General features: G+C 43.4%; 1 protein-coding gene across 1 annotated transcript in view; it reads right to left on the bottom strand.

Annotated features, from left to right (window-relative positions):
• Positions 1–24052, bottom strand: part of LOC115114338 (glypican-1-like) — a 112846-nt gene that overhangs the window by 5447 nt on the left and 83347 nt on the right. Inside the window, exons 4-8 of the mRNA XM_065013370.1 lie at positions 14902–15129; positions 13168–13331; positions 6778–6943; positions 6548–6678; positions 6–131 (exon numbers count right to left, since the gene is read on the bottom strand). Of these exons, the coding sequence (XP_064869442.1) occupies positions 6–131; positions 6548–6678; positions 6778–6943; positions 13168–13331; positions 14902–15129 (815 nt within the window). The remainder of the gene's footprint in view (positions 1–5; positions 132–6547; positions 6679–6777; positions 6944–13167; positions 13332–14901; positions 15130–24052) is intronic.

Below are 24052 nucleotides of genomic sequence, written 5' to 3'. Positions count from 1 at the left end.
CTGACCAGTTTCTCCAGTCTGGCCCCAGAGGTTGGGCTGTCCTGCACTGTAACCTTCCCCCTCTTCTTCACCTCCTCCAACCCAATGTTGCTGGTTCCTCCCTCCCTCAGGTTCCCACAGGCCTGAAACACCTGAGAGTAGAGAGAACGGGAGAGAAAGGGGAGAGTAAGAAGTAGAGAAAGGGGAGAGTAAGAAGGAGAGAAAGGGGGAGTAAGAAGGAGAGAAAGGGGAAAGAAAGGGAAGAGTAAGAAGGAGAGAAAGGGGAAAGAAAGGGAAGAGTAAGAAGGAGAGAAAGGGGAGAGTAAGAAGGAGAGAAAGGGGAGAGTAAGAAGGAGAGAAAGGGGAAAGAAAGGGGAGAGTAAGAAGGAGAGAAAGGGGAGAGTAAGAAGGGGAGAAAGGGGAGCGTAAGAAGGAGAGAAAGGGAGAATAGAGGGAGAAAGTGAGAAAAATATTCGGTTGAATATTTAGGGACAAAAACTACTGTCAAAATGACAGTTGAACTCAACTTTCAGCATCGTAATGAAACTTTGTCCTCTAAACTCTTACTCTCCAGTACTGAAACTTCCCCTTCTGAATTGAAAACTCTAAACCCAGTACTTAGCCACCTTATACATGACGAAACAATACAGATCTCTTTAACATCTCACACAACACAAACACTTACTGTCGTTAAAACTACTATCCCTAATGCACTACTTACAGTAGTTCGCACTACTAGCACTATTACTGTATAACTACTTACAGTAGTTAACACTACTAGCCCTACTACTGTAGCACTACTTACAGTAGTTAACACTACTAGCCCTACTACTGTAGCACTACTTACAGTAGTTAGCACTACTAACAATAGTTAGCTCTACTAGCACTACTACTGTAGCACTACTTACAATAGTTAGCTCTACTAGCACTACTACTGTAGCACTACTTACAGTAGTTAGCACTACTAGCACTATTACTGTAGCACTACTTACAGTAGTTAGCACTACTAGCACTACTACTGTAGCACTACTTACAGTAGTTAGCACTACTAGCACTATTACTGTAGCACTACTTACAGTAGTGAGCACTACTAGCACTACCAGCACCACTTAAGGTAGTTAGAACTACTTACAGTAGTTAGTAGTACCAGCAATACTTACATTAGTTAGAACTACTTACAGTAGTTAGCACTACTAGCCCTACTACTGTAGCACTACTTACAGTAGTTAGCACTACTAACAATAGTTAGCTCTACTAGCACTACTACTGTAGCACTACTTACAATAGTTAGCTCTACTAGCACTACTACTGTAGCACTACTTACAGTAGTTAGCACTACTAGCACTATTACTGTAGCACTACTTACAGTAGTTAGCACTACTAGCACTACTACTGTAGCACTACTTACAGTAGTTAGCACTACTAACAATAGTTAGCTCTACTAGCACTACTACTGTAGCACTACTTACAATAGTTAGCTCTACTAGCACTACTACTGTAGCACTACTTACAGTAGTTAGCACTACTAGCACTATTACTGTAGCACTACTTACAGTAGTTAGCACTACTAGCACTACTACTGTAGCACTACTTACAGTAGTTAGCACTACTAGCACTATTACTGTAGCACTACTTACAGTAGTTAGCACGACTAGCACTACTTACAATAGTTAGCACTACTATCACTACTACTGTAGCACTACTTACAGTAGTGAGCACTACTAGCACTACCAGCACCACTTAAGGTAGTTAGAACTACTTACAGTAGTTAGTAGTACCAGCAATACTTACATTAGTTAGAACTACTTACAGTAGTTAGCACAACGTACAGTAGTTAGTACTACCAGCACTATTACTTACAGTAGTTAGTAGTACTAGCACTACTTTGCACCACTTACAGTAGTTAGCACTACTAGCACCACGTATAGTTGTTAGCACTACTAGCACTACTTACAATAGTTAGCACTACTTACAATAGTTAGCTCTACTAGCACTACTTACAATAGTTAGCACTACTTACATACATGAAGGGAACATTTTGACATTTGCCATATGGTTGATGAGAAACTCCATATTGCAAATGTACGGTCCCTTACTAGACGTCCGCGAATATTTCTAAAATCTGGCGGCGGACCAGATCTGGGCCAGATCTTCCGGGAAGTCATCGAACGAAGTCTCTCGGACATTCGGTTTCCATTTTATAAAATGTTCACATTTTTTCATTTTTCCGCTGTCCCTGTAAATCCCGCCAGAGGGCGAATGGAATCATATTGCAAATGTACAACACATCACCTTTCTCCTAAAAGGAAAAGACTTTGAGGACGAAACATGGTGAGCATAGGTTTGGCATAATGGGGAGTTGGTCCCAAACAAGATGGCATCGAGGCCTCAACACTTGAGTTATGGCCATTTTTCTGGGATTAAAGGTCAAAAACTAAAATAGAGCACTAATTTGACCCCTTCACATCAAAGTACATAAACCTACGGTGTCAGGGAAAAAAGAACCAGCCATTTATCTATCGTAATTTAAGAGAAATCGTACAATGTACAATTGGTGATGTTCAAATTTTTTTGTTTTTTTTCCAAAAAAGTTACAGATCCAGTTGCAGCGTGTTCAGACAAATATTTTTTAAGTAATTTGTAAATAAATAAATTCTTAACATAAAGACTTAAAACTCAAAATTCTACAAGTGCCTACCTCAAGGAGGATATGTGTTCACTTTCAGCTTCCTGTGTCAACCAGAAGTGCCTTAAAATGGTGTCATAGGTGCAGTTTCGAAGGGTTAAAAAGGTCAGATCTTTTCAAAACTTCATAAGCAACCCTCATGAGCTGTAAATCTGTCATTTCTCCCAACAAATGTCAAAGAAAAGCTCTCTCACACACACAGCAAGGATGGAGTGAAAAAGTGCGGTGTTTAAAGACACTCAGAGCCTGCAATGGCATTACCATTATCTCTAGGCTGTGCCGAGTTCAACGAGATGCCCACCTTGACCGTAGCTCGCTTGGTCTGAGTGCAGTGACCGTCAAAAAAAGAAGGCCCAAAATGAAGCCTGGACCTAAATTTCAAGTGCTTTTGGGAGACAGAGAGAGAACCGTTAAGGTTAGAAGCACAATTTGACCTCAGGAACGTTCCTGAGGTCCTCCCGATCTGTGCAAACCGTGACCATGTGGCTTTAACCCTTAACAGTGAAAACAGGGTTTTTTCATCTAATAGTTTACAATGACATCTCTCCCCATAGGAATACATTGCCTGCTCCTCTAAATTCAACCTGTAGCCTATGTGGGTTATGAATGCCTTATGAACCTGTCTTCGATGACAATCCATCAGGCCACTATGAGGTCTACCTGTGTCGATTCTAAGCTTCCTGAAGCAACCGGAAGTGGTTAAAATCACCCTAAAAGTGTTTTGCCATGCCCAACCTGCAGTTTGATAGAAATAGTGCATTCAACCCTGTGTAAATCAGTCAGTTCTTAATATATAGACTTAAAACTCAGGATTCCGTAAAAGCCTACCCCAATGAGGATATGTGTTTACTTTTAGCTTCCTGTGCCAACCGGAAGTACCATAATTGGGGTCAAATATGGAAAATATGGATTTTCAACACCAATTAAGGTCGTTACTCAGGCTCCAAATGACCTATCGAGCCGAAACTTGGGATTCGGGGTTGCCTCAGCTAGGCCTACATATAATGTCAGAACTGGACCCGCAGCTAGAACGTAACTACGTGGTTTATGTTTTTATTATGGTTTGAACAGAAGGCGCTGTGAATTTTGGGCCTGCCCTGAAATATGTGATAGTTTGCCTCTAAACGAGTTGGAGAAGTGGGTGTGGTGTCAGTTTGGTGTCAGAATGAGATCTAATTTACTGATGGACGGTGACTTGCTGGCTGACTTTTGTCCATTTGCAATATGTTTAAACAGTGAGGTAAAATCACCAAAATGACATTCTGAAATCAACACCAATGAGAGATGGAGGATTTTGGACGTTTTTCAAAAAACGTTAAAAAACGAGTCCCACTTCTCTCATGTCACAATCGAGCGATGGAGAGGTACCACTAGCACTGCCCGGCCATCCCGAGTTCATCATGCCAGTCAATTTTGCATTTCTGCAGAATTTTTGAGCATGTCAAATTTGTGATGGTAACTGCCCATTGAAACATATTGCAAATGGACAGCCGTGCACCTGGTGATTGGAATGGGTTACCACTTCTCCCTCAGTATACATGACAAATAGACCATCTAGGTTGATTCATGGCTTAACATAGTGCTATATATAATGTGGGCAGTATAAATGCCTTTTGGACATGGTTCACTGACTTTTGTGTTTGCAAACCGACTTCCATTGATCATACATGGCAAATAGATATAACATCCTGATTTGGCACTTTCAAATCTTTCACAATGCATTTGTACATTTCTTATGGCATTTGGCAACAAAAAAAGTGACTTTTGACTTCGACTTCCTATGAAATCATATTGCAAATGGCCAAACATATGCCTTATGGACAAGTAAAACACTTTTTTATGATAATAAAATATGACAAAAGTATGTTCATACAGTTCTTATACATGTGTAATTGACAAAAAAATCAAAAGAATTTCGAAAAATGGTCCAGAAAACACTTTTTTAAGGGGGTGATAAGTTTTTGATTTTCTTTTCACATTTTCGACTTTTGACTTCCTATGAAATCACCTTGCAAATGGACCAAACAATGCCTTATAGACAAGAAAAAATAAATAATAATAATGATACTAAAATTTGACAATTTAGCACTACTACCACTATTACTGTATAACTACTTACAGAATTTAGCACTACTACTGTAAACACTACTAGCACTACTTACAATAGTTAGCACTACTACTGTAGCACTACTTACAGTAGTTAGCACTACTAGCACTATTACTGTAGAACTACTTACAGTAGTTAGCACTACTAGCACTACTACTGTAGAACTACAGAATTTAGCACTACTACTGTAGCACTAGCACTATTTACAGTAGTTAGCACTAATAGCCTGCTTACAGTAGTTAGCATTACTAGAACTAATTACAGTAGTTACCACTACTAGGACTACTAGCACCACTTACAGCACTACTAGCACTACTATCACTACTACTGTAACACTACTTACAGTAGTTAGCACTAATAGCCTGCTTACAGTAGTTAGCACTACTATCACTACTACTGTAACACTATTTACAGTAGTTAGCACTACTATCACTACTACTGTAACACTATTTACAGTAGTTAGCACTAATAGCCTGCTTACAGTAGTTGGCACTACTAGAACTAATTACAGTAGTTACCACTACTAGGACTACTAGCACCACTTACAGTAGTTAGTAGTACCAGCACTACTAATTAGTAGTGCTGTAGTTAGTACTACTAGCACCACTTACAGTAGTTAGCACTACTAGCACCACTAAGAACTACTACTGTAGCACTACTTACAGTAGTTAGCACTACTTACAGTACTTAGCACTACTTACAGTACTGGGCACTACTTAGCACCACTTACAGTAGTTAGCACCACTTACAGTAGTTAGCACTACATACAATGCCAGAGGACTCAGATTTAACATCATATAGTAACCTAAGAATTTCAATGCCAAGAACACACACACCTCCGACGCTCCTTCAGAATGAAGTTAAACTGGCCTCTTGTTTAGTCTGTTTTGGATAGCTCTGAGGCTCTCTGCCTCTCCTGCATAAATAACTGTTCTATAAAACACGTAAACACACATCTATGATATACTGTATGGTACCAACCTGAGGTAGAAGGTGCCCCTACTCACGGATGTTGAACAAATTTGTCCTACTCCCAATCCTAACTGTAACTCTGTTGACGTGATAACTAATGAAACCAGAGCAGCTGCAATAGCAGTAGTTGCACATTGAAACACTTTATGAATCAAACTGACTTTCTAAACCTGGTAGGACGAATAGGCCTATACATCATCGATAGAAGATCATCGATCATCGATAGAAGACTGTCAATAAGCAGGTGAAGCTGTCCCTAGACACTGATCTCAGGTCAGCTGGTTTCCTCCCTAGTGGTTAAGGTTAGAATCATGTAATCTGATCCTGTCTGGTGTTGTGAAGGCTAGTCTGCCAGGTCATGGCAGAGCCTCAGGCCAAATCTGACCTCGACACCTGCGCAGTACAGAGAAGCCTTTGTTCCCCAACACTATTTACATATTTTCCCACCTTCACAAAAAAAAAAAAGAAGATTTCATGGCGCCTTATGCTTTTTAACAGGCACATAAAAGTGGTGCTCGTACACCATTAAAAGGAGAAGTTAATGGCTGGCCTTGAGACTGTGTTATGAGTCCCTGTTCAGGTATGTGGAACATTATTACATTAAATCAGCACAGGTATTCAACATCAGGCTCTGAATACGTGATATGGCTATGAGCCCTGATCAACACCGTATTAGTTTGATCGGTAATAATATTATAAAGTGTGGACTGGCGGTAGTATATCTGTGCGTGTGCGTGCGTGTTTTGTGTGTGAGTGTGCGTGTGTGAGTGCGCGTGTGTGAGTGTGCTGACTGCTGTACTGACCTTGGTGTTAAAGGTGTCTATGTTCTCCATCATGGTGGTGATAGCCTCTGAGATGCGCTTGGGGAGAGAGAGGAACACCACATTCACACTGGATGCACCCTCAAACCTGTTAGCCACCTGCAGCATGGCATCTACAGAGACAGGGGGGGGGGATACAATATTAAAATGCGAATGCATGCTTATAGGCATTGAATTAAATGAGTGTGCAAATGTGTGTGTGTGTGTCTCACCAGCCAGGTTTCTCCACTCTGTGTCCAGGTCGGCGTGGTTGGCAAGGCAGCCCTTCAGCACGTTTGCACAGTAGTTGGCACAGGGCCTGGCAGAGGGCACGCCACGGCAGTGGCGACAGTACGTCATCTTCATGATGGCACGCACACACTCTGGGCTCAGGGGCACCTGGGAGAGGAAGCACACAACAAAACAGATGACACATACAGTACCAGTCAAAAGTTTGGACACACCTACTCATTCAAAAGGTTTTCTTGCACTTCAATTTAACAGGTGTGCCTTGTTAAAAGTTTGTGGAATTTGCTTCCTTCTTAATGCATTAGAGCCAATCAGTGGTGTTGTAACAAGGTAGGGGGGTATACAGAAGATAGCCCTATTTGGTAAAAGTCCATATTATGGCAAGAACAGCTCAAATAAGCAAAGAGAAACGAGAGTCCATCATTACTTTAAGACATGAAGGTCAGTCAATCTAGAAAATGTCAAGAACTTTGAAAGTTTCTTCAAGTGCAGTCGCAAAAACCATCAAGCGCTAGGATGAAACTGCCTCTCATGAGGACCGCCACAGGAAAGGAAGACCTAGAGATACTTCTGCTGCAGAGGATAAATTCATTAGAGTTAACTGCACCTCAGATTGCAGCACAAATAAATGCTTCACAGAGTTCAAGTAACAGACACATCTCAACATCAACTGTTCAGAGGAGACTGCGTGAATCAGTCATTCATGGTCAAATTGCTGCAAAGAAACCACTACTAAAGGACACCAATAAGAAGAAGAGACTTGCTTGGGCCAAAAAACATGAGCAATGGACAATAGACTGGTGGAAATCTGTCCTTTGGTCTGATGAGCCCAAATGTGAGATTTTTGGTTCCAACCGCCGTGTCTTTGTGAGACGCAGAGGAGTTGAACGGATGACCTCTACATGTGTGGTTCCCACCGTGAAGCATGGAGGAGGTGTGATGGTGTTTTACTGGTGACACTGTCATTGATTTATTTAGAATTCAAGACACACTTAACCAGCATGGCTACCACAGCATTCTGCAGTGATACGCCATCCCATCTGGTTTGCGCTTAGTGGGACTATCATTTGTTTTTCAACAGGACAATGACCCAACACACTCTTGACTGGTACTGTATATCATAAATACCTCTCAATATTAATGCATACACTTAATTGAGGTACTTTACACAGTGTAGGAAAGACACAAATGCCCCTGTGAGCATTGACAAATCAGAGCCAGAAACAGCCTGGCATCCAGGCTAAATACAGACCGACATGTTTCCCTTCAATCATGAAATGAATGTCCCTGTGAGTTCTTATGGTTTCTTTTCATACAAAGCCTTGGCCGTTCCAACATCTCTATGAGCAATAGCATATATGTTCCAATGACAAACAAGACTGAAAGAAATGCATCAGGCCCTCCAGTGACTGTCCCTGCCATTCCAACGGTTACTACTGCTTCTGCCACTACTACAATAGTTCCATTATTGTCATTCGCTATCATGGGTCCTGAGATATGTGGAAAGGAGAACAGCTTAAGATCCTGTGAATACGCGAGTTTCCTTGGCGATGGGCGAACAAACGACACACACACACACACACACACACACACACACACACACACACACACACACACACACACACACACACACACACACAATACAGCGGGAGTTCACTTCCCATGGCCATCCTTTTACGCTGGCGCCGCGCTTGTAGGTTTTAGTCAACCTGGTTACCGTGGAAACTGATCAGCCGAGAGAATGAGCTTTTTCCCCCACTGCATGACACATCCGTCTTCACTTCCATCCTTCTTTTCTTCTGCCTCTCTCTCTCTCTCTCTCCCTCTCTCTCTCTCTCTCTCTCTCTCTCGCTTTCCCACTGGGATGTTCCCTCAGGAAAGGGCCTTGGTGCATTATGACTGAAACTGGGTTAATACCAGTAAGCCCTGCTAGTAAGAGAGCCCCGGCTACGCATACAAAACTCCAGTATAAGTGTGTGTGTGTATCTGTGTGAGAGGGAGACTGAGAGCTCAGCTCGGAATACCAAACTCCTCTTAGCTGACATCGGGGGCGGTGTGATGCTTTTCCTGGAAACCGCCACCCGTGTCATACCAAAGTCAGAGAAAGCGTAGTTAGCAGAAACATGCAGACATTAGCTAACAGTATCCAATGTTCTAGACAAATGAACATGGTCTCAGGACCACTGACAGAAGCCTCTTCCTCTAATGATTACCTGACAGTGATGGCACTGATGAGCTAGGTTCCTTATCTACTAATTATAATGGGATTGTTAACCTGCTACTGATATCGTACCAGGAGACAGTTGACTTTACATAAAAATAGACTGTTGATGATATTGATGTTGACAGCAGGTCAGTGACTATCTATTGATTAGGAAACAGTCAATATGAATCAATGGGAATGCAGGGTTCTGGTGATGACATAAAATAGTGTTGGTTTCACATCCTGACTCGACAGCACGCCCCCGCGTCCCCCCTCCTTCACTCCTTTCCTCCTCCGCTCGTTAGGCAAAGAAATGAGTCAGGCAATCACTGTTTTGATGAGAGAGAGATGTTTTTTGGGGGGGGGGGGCGTATGTGGAGCCCGAAGGAAAGAGTTGACTATAATAAAGTCCCAGAAAGCAAACGGAGAGACGGGAGAGAGAACACGAAGACCTAGAGTCAGGGAGTAGACACAAAGGAAGAGACAGAATATTTGAAAGGAAGGATTTTTCCTTCATTTGAGTTAATGTTATCATCCTGCACACATTCAATGAAGTGAGGGCTTTGTAGCACGACTGCAGCCAGAGAAGCCTATTATCGTCACCGTCTGATGGAAAACTCTTATCTCCAAAACAGAGACTTTTCAGGAAATGGACAAATATTTTCCCATTACAGAACATACAATTCTGAAACGTCAGAAGCTATTTTCCATACATTTTCTTGGTCCTAGAGTCTTGAAATATTCAGAGTACATGGAAGGGAGTCATTGCCTTCAATAAAAAATAAAAAATGTCAACTGTCAAAGATGAGAGGTTTTCATCAGACAGCGACGCTATACTGTTTAGCCTGATCCCAGATCTGTTTGTGCTGTCTTTGTCAACTCCTTTTCATTAATTGTCATGCCAAACAATGAGGCAATGAGAGGGACACAAACAAATCTGGGTTCAGGCTAGCATACTGTAGCTCTGACATCCCAAACCATAGACAATAGGCTTAATGGAGTGAGCAAATCATCCATGCCCTGTGTGCTTGAGGTTAATGCTCACAGTTTCCCTCCCTGTAATTCTTTGGATGCACACCAAGCAGAGAGAGAGAGAGAGAGAGAGAGAGAGAGAGAGAGATGCTGGGCCTGGCTAACCGACACAGACACAAACTACACAGTTCTACACACCGACCTTACACTAATTAGGTAACCTTTGGAGAATTGTGAATTAAGAGCAAGTGTGTGTGTGTGTGTGTGTGTGTGTGTGTGTGTGTGCGCGCACGTGCCACACCAATGACATTATCAGTACTACATGTAAACAGTACATTATTCAACCTTACCACTGTGACCCTGACTACACTACATCTCCATATACTGTATACATGTCAGAGGTCCTGGGAATAGGCTGGCCTCTCTCTCTCTCTCTCTCATTGTGTAATTAATGAAGATATATGAGTAGCCTCTTCCCCCTGCGTTAGCCGTACTAGACTCCAAGCCTCGTAGTGATATATGTGGCGCGTGCTGTGGCCTACTTCCTACTGTACTGTACCATCAGGACAGAGAGCGTCCCTGAAAACTGGTGGTGATGTTGGAAGGTAGGGAACACACACAGGGAGGAGAGAGAGAACTACCTCTGAGCCTCTCTTTGTCTCTCTCTCTCTCTCAATCTTTCCCGTTCCTTTATGTGTGCACACTAACCCACACTCACAGATTACACACACACACACACACACATCTGCAGGCGGTTGGAAAGGAGAGGCACCATAAAGTATAGCCCTGGGCTCAGGCAATCAGCTCCTGCTACAGCAGTTAATGTCAACGCACCCATGAGAAATGGCCCCCTCCACACACAAGACAAGAGTAAGGTTAAAATCAGAGCACTACTACCGAGAAACATCCGCTCTTCTGTAGGGGGTCAATATTGATGCGATGGTGAAAAATGTCCCCCCGTCATGCATAGTGCAAGGGGAGTGTTATAATCAGTGTTATAATCAGCGCACCAATGACATTTGTTGATATTACCGCAATAGGGAAAGACACAGTTCACACTCTCCTATTCTGAAATACGGAAAGTGCAGTTATTAAAGTGAAATGAGGCTTTTATAAACTGTTTGAGGTCATCTCTTTGCAACAGTCATGAGGAGGTATAGCCTACTAAAAGTGTGTTCACTACTATATAATTGTCCTCTCCATAAGGCAAGGTGAGGGTATTGTGCTGATGTGAAGGTTAGCGTGTTAGCGTGATGCACCTCTCTAAGTGTGTCCCTATAGAGGGGATAAGACACACAGCCCACACAGAGGGACCTTCGGGTAACTCAATTAAGCGCACAACGTAGCATTGCTTAGCTGCAAGCATAAGGGAATAAAGCCTAGAATTACAGTGGCCACAGGTAGCGAAGCCTCGCGAAGCGAAGCCGCGAGCATAAGGGAATAAGGCCCAGAATTACCATGGCCACAGCTAGCGTAGTGTAGCCTAGCGTAGCCGGGGGAATAAGGGAAAGCATGGCAGAAGTTAGCCTAGCCATGCCACAGGCATACTGTAAGTGGGCATTAGAGTTAGCATGGGCTTAAGGGGAAAAGGCCAGGCATTAGCATGGCAACAGTTAGTGTAGCCTAGCCTAGCAGGGGAACAAGGAATAGTATTAGCATGGGCAGACAGCCAGACGCTAAGCTGGCATTTCTATTTATGACGTATACCCTGTGGATCCACTCTCCAGACCTGCTAGGCTGGACTACAGAGCACTGCCAGCCCGCAGGGTGTCAGGCTGATAAGCAGTTGCTAGCTATCTCACCCCCACACACCTATTCCCCTCCCTTCTCCTCCTCTCCCCCAGAGCTGCTTGATCTGATCCATATTTCCTGACTATAGCCGTGTTGCTGCTGCAGCGATGTGTCCATTAAATGACATTGGCTGGGGAAAATGCGTAAGTAATTAGTGTGGCTCTTACAAATGACAAAATGTCATCCTTGCACTAATGCCGGGGCGCAGGGCAACCGTTGCTATTCTCAATGAGGTCAGGGAGTATTCTGGCACGCATTAACACAGGCACACAGACAGTACTCTGGGATACGGTGTGATTTGATGGCAGGGGAGGGGGGGAGATAAGGTGTACATCTCACAGTGATCTCTTGTCACAGCCAAGGTCAACATGTGTGTACATGAGTGTCCCTCTCACTCCGACTCTCCCTCCTCTGTTACCGTTGTCTTCCATTCGCTCTTTCTTCTCTACCTCATCTAAACCCTCTCTACCCGCTCTTTCTCTCTCTGTTTCCCTTTCTCCTAACCACACAATCCCAACTACAGTCTGATTGGAACTACAGGGAGGAGAGAGAGGGGGGGCATACCCATATCCCAGCATGCCATCTGGCATTCTGCTCAGCCCGCTGCCTCCCTGGCTGGTCCAATCAGACTCGAAACTCCACATAATGCATAAATCTCCCCTTTCTCCTCCTCACCTTCCTCACCTTCCTCTCTCCTCCATTGCTCTACTCTCAACCCATTCCTCTACTCTCCTACCTCCCCTTCCTCTACCTCAGGTAGCTCCATTGACATTGTCCAGAGCTGTGGCTCACTCTCTCCCTTCTCTCCTGTACACACTGTATGTGTGAACGACCTAGTGTTCTGCTCTTAGATTTCTCCCTCCTCTGATGCGCCGTAACTCTATCAGAGATTAATTGACCAGTAATGAGACGCACAGCCCTATTTATAGGCTGTTAATGGGCCCCGTGACTGAGTGTGTTTACCACACACTGTTCTAGAGAAGCAGTACAGAGCCGCCAGAGAACTACTGTACACAGTGTGACGCACAGCCGCTACAAAGGTCCGAAGCCACAGACAACACGACAAAATAAATGCCGGATGCTGTAGGATTCATGGAGGATTTGAGCCGTCCATTTAGCTGCCTGTATTGTGGGTGCTTTGTTTACATTAGAAGAAGAGGCACCGGGGATTCTTCTCTCATGCCGTGGCATTAGTTTGGTAGAACGTTTCTCAAAACGTATCTCAAAGCTCCAGATACTTGGTGTATAAAGTGGCAGATTGATGTACGGTAGGTTTAATTGACAGGATGAGAGAGGGACAGCGCGAGAGAGAGAGAGAGAGAGAGAGAGAGAGAGAGAGAGAGAGAGAGAGAGAGAGAGAGACAAAGACACTGGCAAACATAAGAGGGAGAAACATAATCTGTCTTACCTGTGACACCTTGCGAACCACCTCCCCGCTGATCACCAGTCCCTGGACAAAGGAGCGTGCCGCCACAAATGTACGTGTCACCTTCAACTTGAGGTCGCGGGGGGTGTCACCGAAGGGTCGCAGCGTCTCTGACTGCTTGGACACACACTCCAGGTAGTCATCACCTACAATCAAAACAACTTTATTAGTGAAACACCCTTCATACTTCACTCATCATAACAGCTAAAGCAATATAACAACCTCACATAGAATAAAAGTTGACAGCAAACAAGATGAAAATCATGACAATATTTACCAGGGTTGAGGTTATTCAATTTCAACGCAAGAGTTTGTGGGGTCGGAAAAATAGAGAGTGAACAAATGTGAACGATGACGAAGGCCAGTGATAGACAGCGGCACGTTCATACAATTTGGCATTGTCTGGATGGACGGCTGTATATTTGCATCTCATAGGAGAGAGTCAACACCTTGGCCGTGGCAATCTCGGGAAAGAGACGTCCCGACATTGGCTCTAGGAGAGGTGTGATGACTGATGAAAACTCAAAACAAATTACTGTGTTACCGTGTGAATTAAGTTGGGTTTGGGTTTGTTCCAAGGGCTGCACATGTTAATATGTCTTATGGCATTGTGTCTTCTGGCCGATGTCTGACTGGAATTGAAATGGTATGTCGGGTTGACTGGTTGTCAGGCACATTTGTGTTGTTTGGTCATAACATTCAAATTGAGATGATTCGATTAGAATCTGCCTGGTGTTTTGCTCTCTTTTGCTTTCACTAGCAAAGTGTTAAGTTAATGTTAGAAAGAAATGTTCATTCAGGTTGGGTTCCCACTTGAGCTATTTGAAATGTGGTTTAAAGAGCCGTGAATTGGCTCATACCTTGAGAACTTGCTACTAAGCTCCTGTGTATTTCAGACACGTGTCCTTTTTGTTGTTGTGTGTCTTACAGAATATTCTGAACTGAAGACAAGTGGAACCACTTTAAGTCTGCAGGTAGCCTAGTGGTTAGAGCGTTAGGCCAGTAACCGAAAGGTTGCTAAATCAAACCCCCGAGGTGTCAAGGTAAACATCTGTCGTTCTGCCCCTGAACAAGGCAGTTAACCAGTAGACTGTCATTGTAAATAAGAATTTGTTCTTACCTGACTTGCCTGGTTAACTAAAAGTCTGAGCCTATTGGTTATAGTCATTTATTCTGAGTGGTGTTTCATGTGCACTGTAATTGTTTGAGTGTCAATTATTTTGTGACTAATACATTCTATTGGTAAATCCATTCCTCCTTTCACAGAGTCATTATTTGATTGGCTATATGCTTATAATTTGATGGTTGTTAAATTAACTCCACTCCACACAGAGCACATGCTTGGGTACCAACTTAACATCTCTGAGCTGCTAGCCGCAAACAATTCATGCTGGAACATTGGTCGCAGGGATTAGCTGTTTGTACCCAGCCTCTTAATAATTGCATAACGTGCAAGACAGGCACATGTTCATTATAGACATACTGAGTCACTGATGCAATTATTCGCTATCTTGCTCGATCCTCCAGAGACGCACAGGGCCGGTTGCATTTATTCACATAACATTGGAGTCAGATTGATGAAATCCTTTTATTATTATTCTACTTAATGTTTGGATAAGTTGGGGGGGAAAAAAGCAGAATTTGATTTCAATGGAGATTTTAAAAGTGAAATATTTCAAAGATCATATTTAAGTTCAATGTGTAATGTTTACGTACCTATGACGTATTGTCCGTTGGCTCCCTTGAACAGCCTCTCCAGCAGGCGGGCCCAGAACTCGTTGAGCGCCTCCTCTATGTTGATGTTGGAACCGCGGTAGTACCGTCTCAGCTCCGTGTACAGGTCAGAGAACACGCGGGTGTTCTGGGTGTACAGGAAACCTAGCACTGGGGGGTAGGACTCTTGCAGGACAACCTCAGAACGGTTCAGCAGCTCCAGGAGGTAATCTGGAATGTGACAGGAAACAGGAAGTGTAAAACAGGAAGTCCAATCTGGTGGGATTACATTTACACTTTAGCAGACACTTATATCCAGAGCAACTAGGATTAAGTGCCTTGCTCACGGGCACATTGATAGATTTTTGACCTAGTCATCTTGGGGATTCAAACCAGAAACATTTTGGTTACTGGCCCAATGCTCTAAACAATTAGGCCAGTGCTTCTCAACCTTGGTCATGGGGACACAAAGGGGGCACATTTTAGTTTTTGCCTTTTGATGAGTTGATCATTTGAATCAGCTGTGTAGTGCTAGGGCAAAAACAAAAATGTGCAACACCTTTGGGTCCCCAGGACCAGGATTGAGAACCAGTGAACTAGGCTACTAGCCGTCCTAGTAGGAGGATTTAGATAGGCAGTCTATGTTCTCTACAGACGTCACGTTCAGGCAGTGGTAGTGCTTTACTTTGATGTGCATATCTTTAGTGGTTCTTAGCTGAGCTGTTGATCGATGTTTTCCTCCTTGTTCTGTTTTCTCTCTCACCCTCTTTACATGACACAGTCATCTCTTCACAGGGGGTTTGGAAGCAGAGTAAATGCAAAAATGAAAGGGTATAATTTCCCTTTTATGTATTTTCTTTCCCAGAATCCCCCTTGCGACAAACAACAGTAGGACAAAGGTCAGACTCAAAGAGCGGTGTTGCCTATGATACAGCTCCCTGCCGTTTAGTGTAGTTTAGCTGTGAGGACTGGGGCTCTGCACCGACTTCTCCGAAACTTTACACCACTTCTCTGTCTGCGTCTCATGGCTTTGTACTGCGTATGAAAAGATGCCACAGAGATGAACCCGGAGAGGAAGTGTTTCAAATGTATTCTCAGGATAAGGATAGGATGTGCAGTGGAAGATACTGTACGCCAAACACATACAACACAATGAGTGGGATACAGAGACAGTAGAAAAAACAGGCATGCAGCATAAACTGGCACCAACAGACACAGGCACATACAGGCCTGCAGAGACACACACAAACAAAAAGCAGAGAGCAAAATCGACAGCAGATAAACCCAGTCCTGCTGGAATGGGACTCTCCAATCTGTCAGTACCATGGCTCTGACCAAAACCACACTACACAATAACAGGCTGCGCAGCGACTGCACTGTTCAAGAATACATTTTCATTGCATTGTCTTTAATGCGTGTGCGTGTGTCTGACTGTGTCGTTTTCTTTGAAGGCGTTCTTATCTCCTCCGGCCCGCCATACACCCCAGATGGGGAGCAGCTGAGGAGAGGAATCACTGAGCCTCTATGAAACCCCCAAGTATGGGTTAGAGAATTCCCGTAACTCAGCAGTACTGTCTCTCTCTGTGTGTGTCTCTCTCTGTCTTTCTCTCTCCCTCTCTATTATATATGCAGTTGAAGTCGGAAGTTTACATACACCTTAGCCAAATACATTTCAACTAAATTTTTCACAATTCCTGACATTTACTCCTAGTAAAAAGTGCATCAGGGTAGCCTAGTGGTTAGAGTGTTGGACTAGTAACCGGAAGGTTGCAAGTTCAAACCACTGAGCTGACAAGGTACAAATCTGTCGTTCTACCCCTGAACAGGCAGTTAACCCACTGTTCCTAGGCCGTCATTGAAAATAAGAATTTGTTCTTAACTGACTTGCCTAGTTAAAAAAAAAATCCCTGTATTAGGTCAGTTAGGATCATCACTTTATTTTAAGAATGTGAAATGTCAGAATAATAGTAGAGAGAATTATTTATTTCAGCTTTTCTTTCTTTCAACACATTCCCAGTGGGTCAGAAGTTTACATGCACTCAGTTAGTATTTGGTAGCATTGCCTTTAAATTGTTTAACATTGGGTCAAACGTTTCGGATAGCCTTTCATAAGCTTCCCACGATAAATTGGGTGAATTTTGGCTCATTCCTCCTGACAGAGCTGGTGTAACTGAGTCAGGTTTGTAAGCCTCCTTGCTTGCACAAGCTTTTTCAGTTCTGCCCACAAATGTTCTATAGGATTGAGGTCAGGGCTTTGTGATGGCCAATCCAATACCTTGACATTGTTGTGCTTAAGCCATTTTGCCACAACTTTGGAAGTGTGCTTGGGGTCATTGTACATTTGGAAGACCCATTTGCGACCAAACTTTAACTTCCTGACTGATGTCTTGAGATGTTGCTTCCATATATCCACATAATTTTCTTTCCTTTCCTCTTGATGCCATCTATTTTGTGACTTATGGAGGTCTACAATTTTTTTTGAGGTCTTGTCTGATTTCTTTTGATTTTCCCATGATGTCAAGCAAAGAGGCACTGAGTTTGAAGGTAGGCCTTGAAATACATGCACAAGTACATCTCCAATTGACTCAAATGATGTCAATTAGCCTATCAGAAGCTTCTAAAGCCATTACATTATTTTCTGGAATGTTCCAAGCTGTTTAAAGGCACAGTCAACTTAGTGTATGTAAACTTCTGACCCTCTGGAATTGTGATACAGTGAATTATAAGTGAAATAATCTGTCTGTAAACAATCGCTGGAAAAAGTACTTGTGTCATGCACAAAGTAGATGGCCTAACTGACGTTCCAAACTATAGTTTGTAAACAAGAAATTTGTGGAGTGGTTGAAAAACGAGTTTTAATGACTCCAACATAAGTGTATGTAAACTTCTGACATCAACTGTATATATGTATATGTTGTCTGTGCCATGTTTGTGCCATGTTTGTGTTGCTACCATTTTGTGTTGCTGTCTTAGGTCTCTCTTTGTCGTGATGTGCGTTTTGTTCAACATTCTTATTTTGAATCCCAGGCCTCATCCTCACAGGATTCATTCTGCCTCATTTTTTAAAATGTCACCTTTATTTAACCAGGTAGGCAAGTTGAGAACAAGTTCTCAATTACAACTGCGACCTGGCCAAGATAAAGCAAAGCAGTTCGACACATACAACAACACAGAGTTACACATGGAGTAAACAAACATACAGTCAATAATACAGTAGAAAAACAAGTCTATGTACAATGTGTGCAAATGAGGTGAGATAAGGGAGGTAAGGCAATAAATAGGCCATGGTGGTAAGGTAAATACAATATAGAAATGAAACACTGGAATGGTAGATGTGCAGAAGATGAATGTGCAAAGTAGAAATACTGGGATGCAAAGGAGCACGATAAATAAATCAAGTCAGTAGGGGAAGAGGGAGTTGTTTGGGCTATTTACAGATGGGCTATGTACAGGTGCAGTGATCTGTGAGCTGCTCTGACAGCGGATGCTTAAAGCTAGTGAGGGAGATATAAGTCTCCAGTTTCAGTGATTTTTGTAGTTCGTTCCAGTCATTGGCGGCAGAGAACTGGAAGGAGAGGCGGCCAAAAAGAGGAATTGGCTTTGGGGGTGACAAGTGAGATATACCTGCTGGAGCACGTGCTACGGGTGGGTGCTGCTATGGTGACCAGCGAATTGAGATAAGGTGGGGCTTTAACCCTAACCCTAGCAGGGTCTTGTAGATGACCTGGAGCCAGTGGGTATGGCGACGAGTATGAAGCGAGGGACAGCCAACGAGAGCGTACAGGTCGCAGTGGTGGGTAGTATATTGGGCTTTGGTTACAAAACGGATGGCACTGTGATAGACTGCATCCAATTTATTTAGTAAAGTGTTGGAGGCTATTTCGTAAATGACATCGCCGAAGTCGAGGATCGGTAGGATGGTCAGTTTTACGAGGGTATTTTTGGCAGTATGAGTGAAGGATGCTTAGTTGCGAAATAGGAAGCCAATTCTAACCTCCTTCCCTCAGTAAGAGCATTGAAGATGGGTCGTGGCTGGGTCTTCCAGCATGACAATGACCCGAAACACACAGCCAGGGCAACTAAGGAGTGACTCCATAAGAAGATTCTCAAGGTCCTGGAGTGGCCTAGCCAGTCTCCAGACCTGAACCCAATAGAAAATCTTAGGAGGGAGCTGAAAGTCTGTGTTGCCCAGCGACAGCCCCAAAACCTGAAGGATCTTGAGAAGGTCTGTATGGAGGAGTGGGCCAAAATCCCTGCTGCAGTGTGTGCAAACCTGGTCAAGAACTACAGGAAACGTATGCTCTCTGTAATTGCAAACAAAGGTTTCTTAATTTTAGAAAGAAAGGGTCCAGATCGTCTAGCCCGGCTGATTTTTAGGGGTCCAGATTTTGCAGCTCTTTCAGAACATCAGCTAACTGGATTTGGGAGAAGGAGAAATGCGGAGGCTTGGGCAAGTTGCTGTGGGAGGTGCAGGGCTGTTGACCGGGATAGGGGTAGACAGATGGAAAGCATGGCCAGCCGTAGAAAAATGCTTATTGAGGTTCTCAATTATAGTGGATTTATCGGTGGTGACAGAGTTTCCTATCCTCAGTGCAGTGGGCAGCTGGGAGGAGGTGTTCTTATTCTCCATGGACTTTACAGTGTTCCAGAACTTTTTGGAGTTTGTATTGCAGGAAGCAATTTTCTGCTTGAAAAAGCTAGTCTTGGCTTTCCTAACTGCCTGTGTATATTGGTTCCTAACTTCCCTGAAAAGTTGCATATCACGGGGGCTGTTCGATGCTAATGCAGAACGCCACAGGATGTTTTTGTGCTGGTCAAGGGCAGGCAGGTCTGGCGAGAACCAAGGTCTATATTTGTTCCTGGTTCTAAATTTCTTGCATTTTTAAAGAATAATCAGGCATCCTCTACTGACGGGATGAGGTCAATATCCTTCTAGGATACCAGAGCCAGGTCGATTAGAAAGGCCTGCTCGCTGAATTGTTTCAGGGAGCGTTTGACAGGGATGAGGGGAGGTCGTTTGACCGTAGACCCATTACGGATGTAGGCAGTGATCACTGAGATCTTGGTTGAAAACAGCAGAGGTGTAATTTAGAGGGCAAGTTGGTTTTAAGATGATATCTATGAGGGTGCCCGTGTTTACAGCTTTGGGGTTGTACCTGGTAGGTTCATTGATCATTTGTGTGAGATTGAGGGCATCAAGCTTAGGTTGTAGGTTGATAGGCCATCATTGTAAATAATAATTAGTTCTTAATTGACTTGCCTGGTTAAATAAAGTTTAAATAAATAAAAATAAAACAGTGGTGTCCAAAATTATTGATAAATATGAGCAAAAATTACAATATAAAACAAAGAATTCACATACTGAACTACACTGAGTGTACAAAACATTATGAACACCTGCTCTTTCTAAGACATAGCCTGACCAAGTGAATCCTGGTGAAAGCTGTGATCCCTTATTGATGTCACTTGTTAAAATCCACTCCAATCGAGTTGCTTCTGCCAGGAGGCTGAAACTAGGCCACAAGTGGATCTTCTAGAAAGACAATAACCCCAAGCACACATCTAAATCCACAAAGAAATGGTTAATTGGCCACAAAAATCAACATTTTGCCTATGGCCGACTCAGACTGCAGACATGATGCCCATTGAAAACCTGTGGTTTGAATTGAAGAAGGCAGTCCATAAGGGCAGATGAAAAAGATCAAGGATCTGGAAGGATTCTGTATGGAGGAATGGTGCAAGATCCCTCCCAATGTGTTCTCCAAATCTCATAAAACCTTTTTAGAACAGGCTCAGTACTGGTATCCTTGCAAGGTGAGGTACTGACATGTATGGAAAACAGGGGTCACAATCTTTTTGACCCCTACCTTTTTGAGAATTGTTTTTATTAATTGTTAAACAAAATCTTTCTCTGAGCAATTGTATTGGTATAAAATAATATAATTTCCCTTTTTTGTTTGCATACAATACAGCGAGTGTACAACACATTAGGAACACCTTCCTAATATTGACACCCCTTTTGCCCTCAGAACAGCATAGACTCTACAAGCATTCCACAGGGATGCTGGCCCATGTTGACTCCGATGCTTCCTACAATTGTGTCAAGTTGGCTGGATGCCCTTTGGGTGGTGGACCATTCTTGATACACATAGCAAAACTGTTGAGCGTGAAAAACCCAGCAGCATTGCAGTTCTTGACACTCCAAGCGGTGCGCCTGGCACCTACTAACCTAGTCTGTTCAAAGGCACTTAAACATTTTGTCTTGCCCTCTCAATGTCACACATACACAATCCAGGTGTCAATTGTCGCAAGGCTTAAATATCTCCTCCCCTTCATCTAGACTTATTGAAGAAGATTTAACAGGTGACATCAATAAGGGATCACAGCTTTATCCTGGAATCACCTGGTCAGTCTATGTCATGGAAAGAGCAGGTGTTCCTAATGTTTTGTATGATCAGTGTACATACACACACTCATTGGCCCATTTGTTACGTACACCACCCATTCACAAAAATGGATCGCTCCAACAGACAGTGAGTCAGGTGGCTGTGGCTTGCTATATAAGGCAGGCAGACAGGCATTGAGGCATTCACTTACTGCTCGATTGAACATTAGAATGGGCAAAATGAGTGACCTAAGTGACTTTGAGCATGGTGCCAGGCGTATCTCCGAAACAGCCAGCCTCCTGGGCCAGTGTGTAGGGTTTACCGAGAATGGCTCAACAAACAAAAAAAACATCTAGTCAGCAGCAGTCCTGTGGGCGAAAACAGCTAGTTTATGAGAGGTCAAAGGAGAGTGGCAAGAATTGTGCAAGCTCACAGGCGGGGCCACAAACAGGCAAATAACGGCGCAGAACAACGGTGGAGTGCAGAACAGCATCTCGGAGCGGCAGACTATTGCGGCAGACAACCACACTGGGTTCCACTCCTATCAGCTAAAAAACAACAAGAAGTGGCTCCACTGGGCACGTGATCTCCAACACTGGACAATTTAGGAGTGGAAAAACATTACCTCACCTATAGTAATGTTTTGTTCTCTCTCTCTCTCTCTCTCTCTCTCTCTCTCTCTCTCTCTCTCTCTCTCTCTCTCTCTCTCGCTCTCTCTCTGTCTCTCTCACTCACACACTCAAACACTCACCCCTGTTAGATTGTGGTCCCTATGGGGTCATACACACACACACACACAGCATACATTCACCACACATCCAGTACACACGCAGACACACTGCCTGAAGATGATACGACAGTGTTGAATAAATGATAGAATATAATGGTCATCAATTGCTCAGCATTATCTAAGCATGGCCTTGTCTGATGATGTGTCACTATTCTCCTATAGTCCTACTCATTATTACTAGACATTAAATGGGGGGAAAAGTTAGATTTTTGGGAAAGTATCAAGTATCCTCATTAAAGCCAACACTACTAACAGAGAGACATAATGACTAGAGGCGAACAGAGTGTTTACTGGATGTCTTGACTGATAATGGGCTTTGTTATGGTGACATTTCAGGGCTAGCTGGGGGACAAAGTTGAGCTTTTTAAGGCAATGCAAACGTTGCTGTATAATGCAACTGATGTGTAGCGGATTCTAAGCTAGCAGTAAGCATCGCTAAAGGCTTTAGTTTTGAATTCAACCAAATGCCTACACAGTGGGACAGGTGGGCGACTGAGACACAGACACCGCGAGAAGACCTACAACAACAACATACGGTATCCCCAGCAGCTACCTGAACGCTCAGGGAAAAAAAAAAACAACACAAAAAGGCCTGATATTCCAGCAGCGCTTGGTCGCAGTGGTTCTGTCTGGATGACAGATCGTTCCCCTGCCACCTGACCCAATGCCAGTCAGACAGACTTCTCCAGAACTCTGTGTCTGTTAGGATTAGCCGTGAGTGCCGCTCTGCTGTCACACACACACACACACGCAGGCAGACACGCACACACACACTCACATAGATGCGCACACACGTACACACACTGAACTCTAAGAGCATACGCACGCACACACACACACACTAAAATCTCAGAGAGACTGACACTGTCTGTGTGTTTATCCTAGGGCAGGGGTCTCCTTTTGTAGCATGAGAGCTATTTTTTAAATGAAAAAATATATATATACTGTATATAGCTTTCAAATAGGCACATTCATCTCTTCTCCTCTCCCCTGTAACTCTTCCCGGGTCCTTAGTGTAAAAGAGAAAGTAGTGCACTATGTTGTCAACTCCTCTCCGGGTCCTTAGTGTACAAGAGAATTTTCTGCAAATATACCTCGTAAAATAATGGTTAATAAACAACTCTAAAGAGGCCTCTATAAAATCGTTGATTTTCCCTGCAGATTCTGTTTTATATTTTCACAAATGATGTTCTCCGTCTTACTAAAATTCCAATTGCTCATAGAGAAACAACAGAAATGTGATGTTCTGAGTCCATGTCCTCGCTCAAATCACATCAGAAGACTTTTGATTCTTGATTGTAATTTCCCTTTAATTGCACATCTAGCAACTGAGGAATGTGCATCTACCGTGCCGGTCTAGTGATGGTTCTGTACAGCTGCTGCTCATTTCATGGCAAAGTTACCAAATAACAAATAATACATTCAAATGATATACTTACTCATGATATACTTCTGCCAGGAAAGTCTACTTTGCAGGTAACATTTAAGGTTTTGGGGATCGTTTTTCTGTCAACCCACAAGACGGTTATCACATCAACTGGCTGTACACAGAGTGATCGACAAAATGCACCACACAGACAGACAGGGGAAATATTGTTGGAACTGAATTGGCAGATATTGTGTTAGGTTTGGCTTTTTAAGCCAATAGTGGCTGAACAGGGGTGGGATGATGCCAGTGTTGCGTCGATTAGATAGTAGCTGGGTGCTTGGCTGTGTCTGATACTCGTGAGATTTGTTTATGACAGTTTGTGGTGGAACACGTGTACATTCCATGCACTTTCAGAATGGTTTGGCGAGCTCCTCATAGGTAGGCTGCGAGACCTGTTGGAGAGCCCTGTCCAAGAGTAAACAGTACTTACAGACTGACAGCCTGTGACACGAGCAGACTGTTGCTGGGGTTTTACGGTTGTCTTAGCTGGCTTGGAAGACACACTGGCTAAAATAGAAAAATACAGAACAGCCATGCTTTGGCTCAAAG

The sequence above is a fragment of the Oncorhynchus nerka genome, linkage group LG9b (assembly GCF_034236695.1).
Source record: "Oncorhynchus nerka isolate Pitt River linkage group LG9b, Oner_Uvic_2.0, whole genome shotgun sequence".
NCBI classification, from domain to species: Eukaryota; Metazoa; Chordata; class Actinopteri; order Salmoniformes; family Salmonidae; genus Oncorhynchus; species Oncorhynchus nerka.
This window is presented reverse-complemented; position numbering and strand designations above follow the sequence as displayed.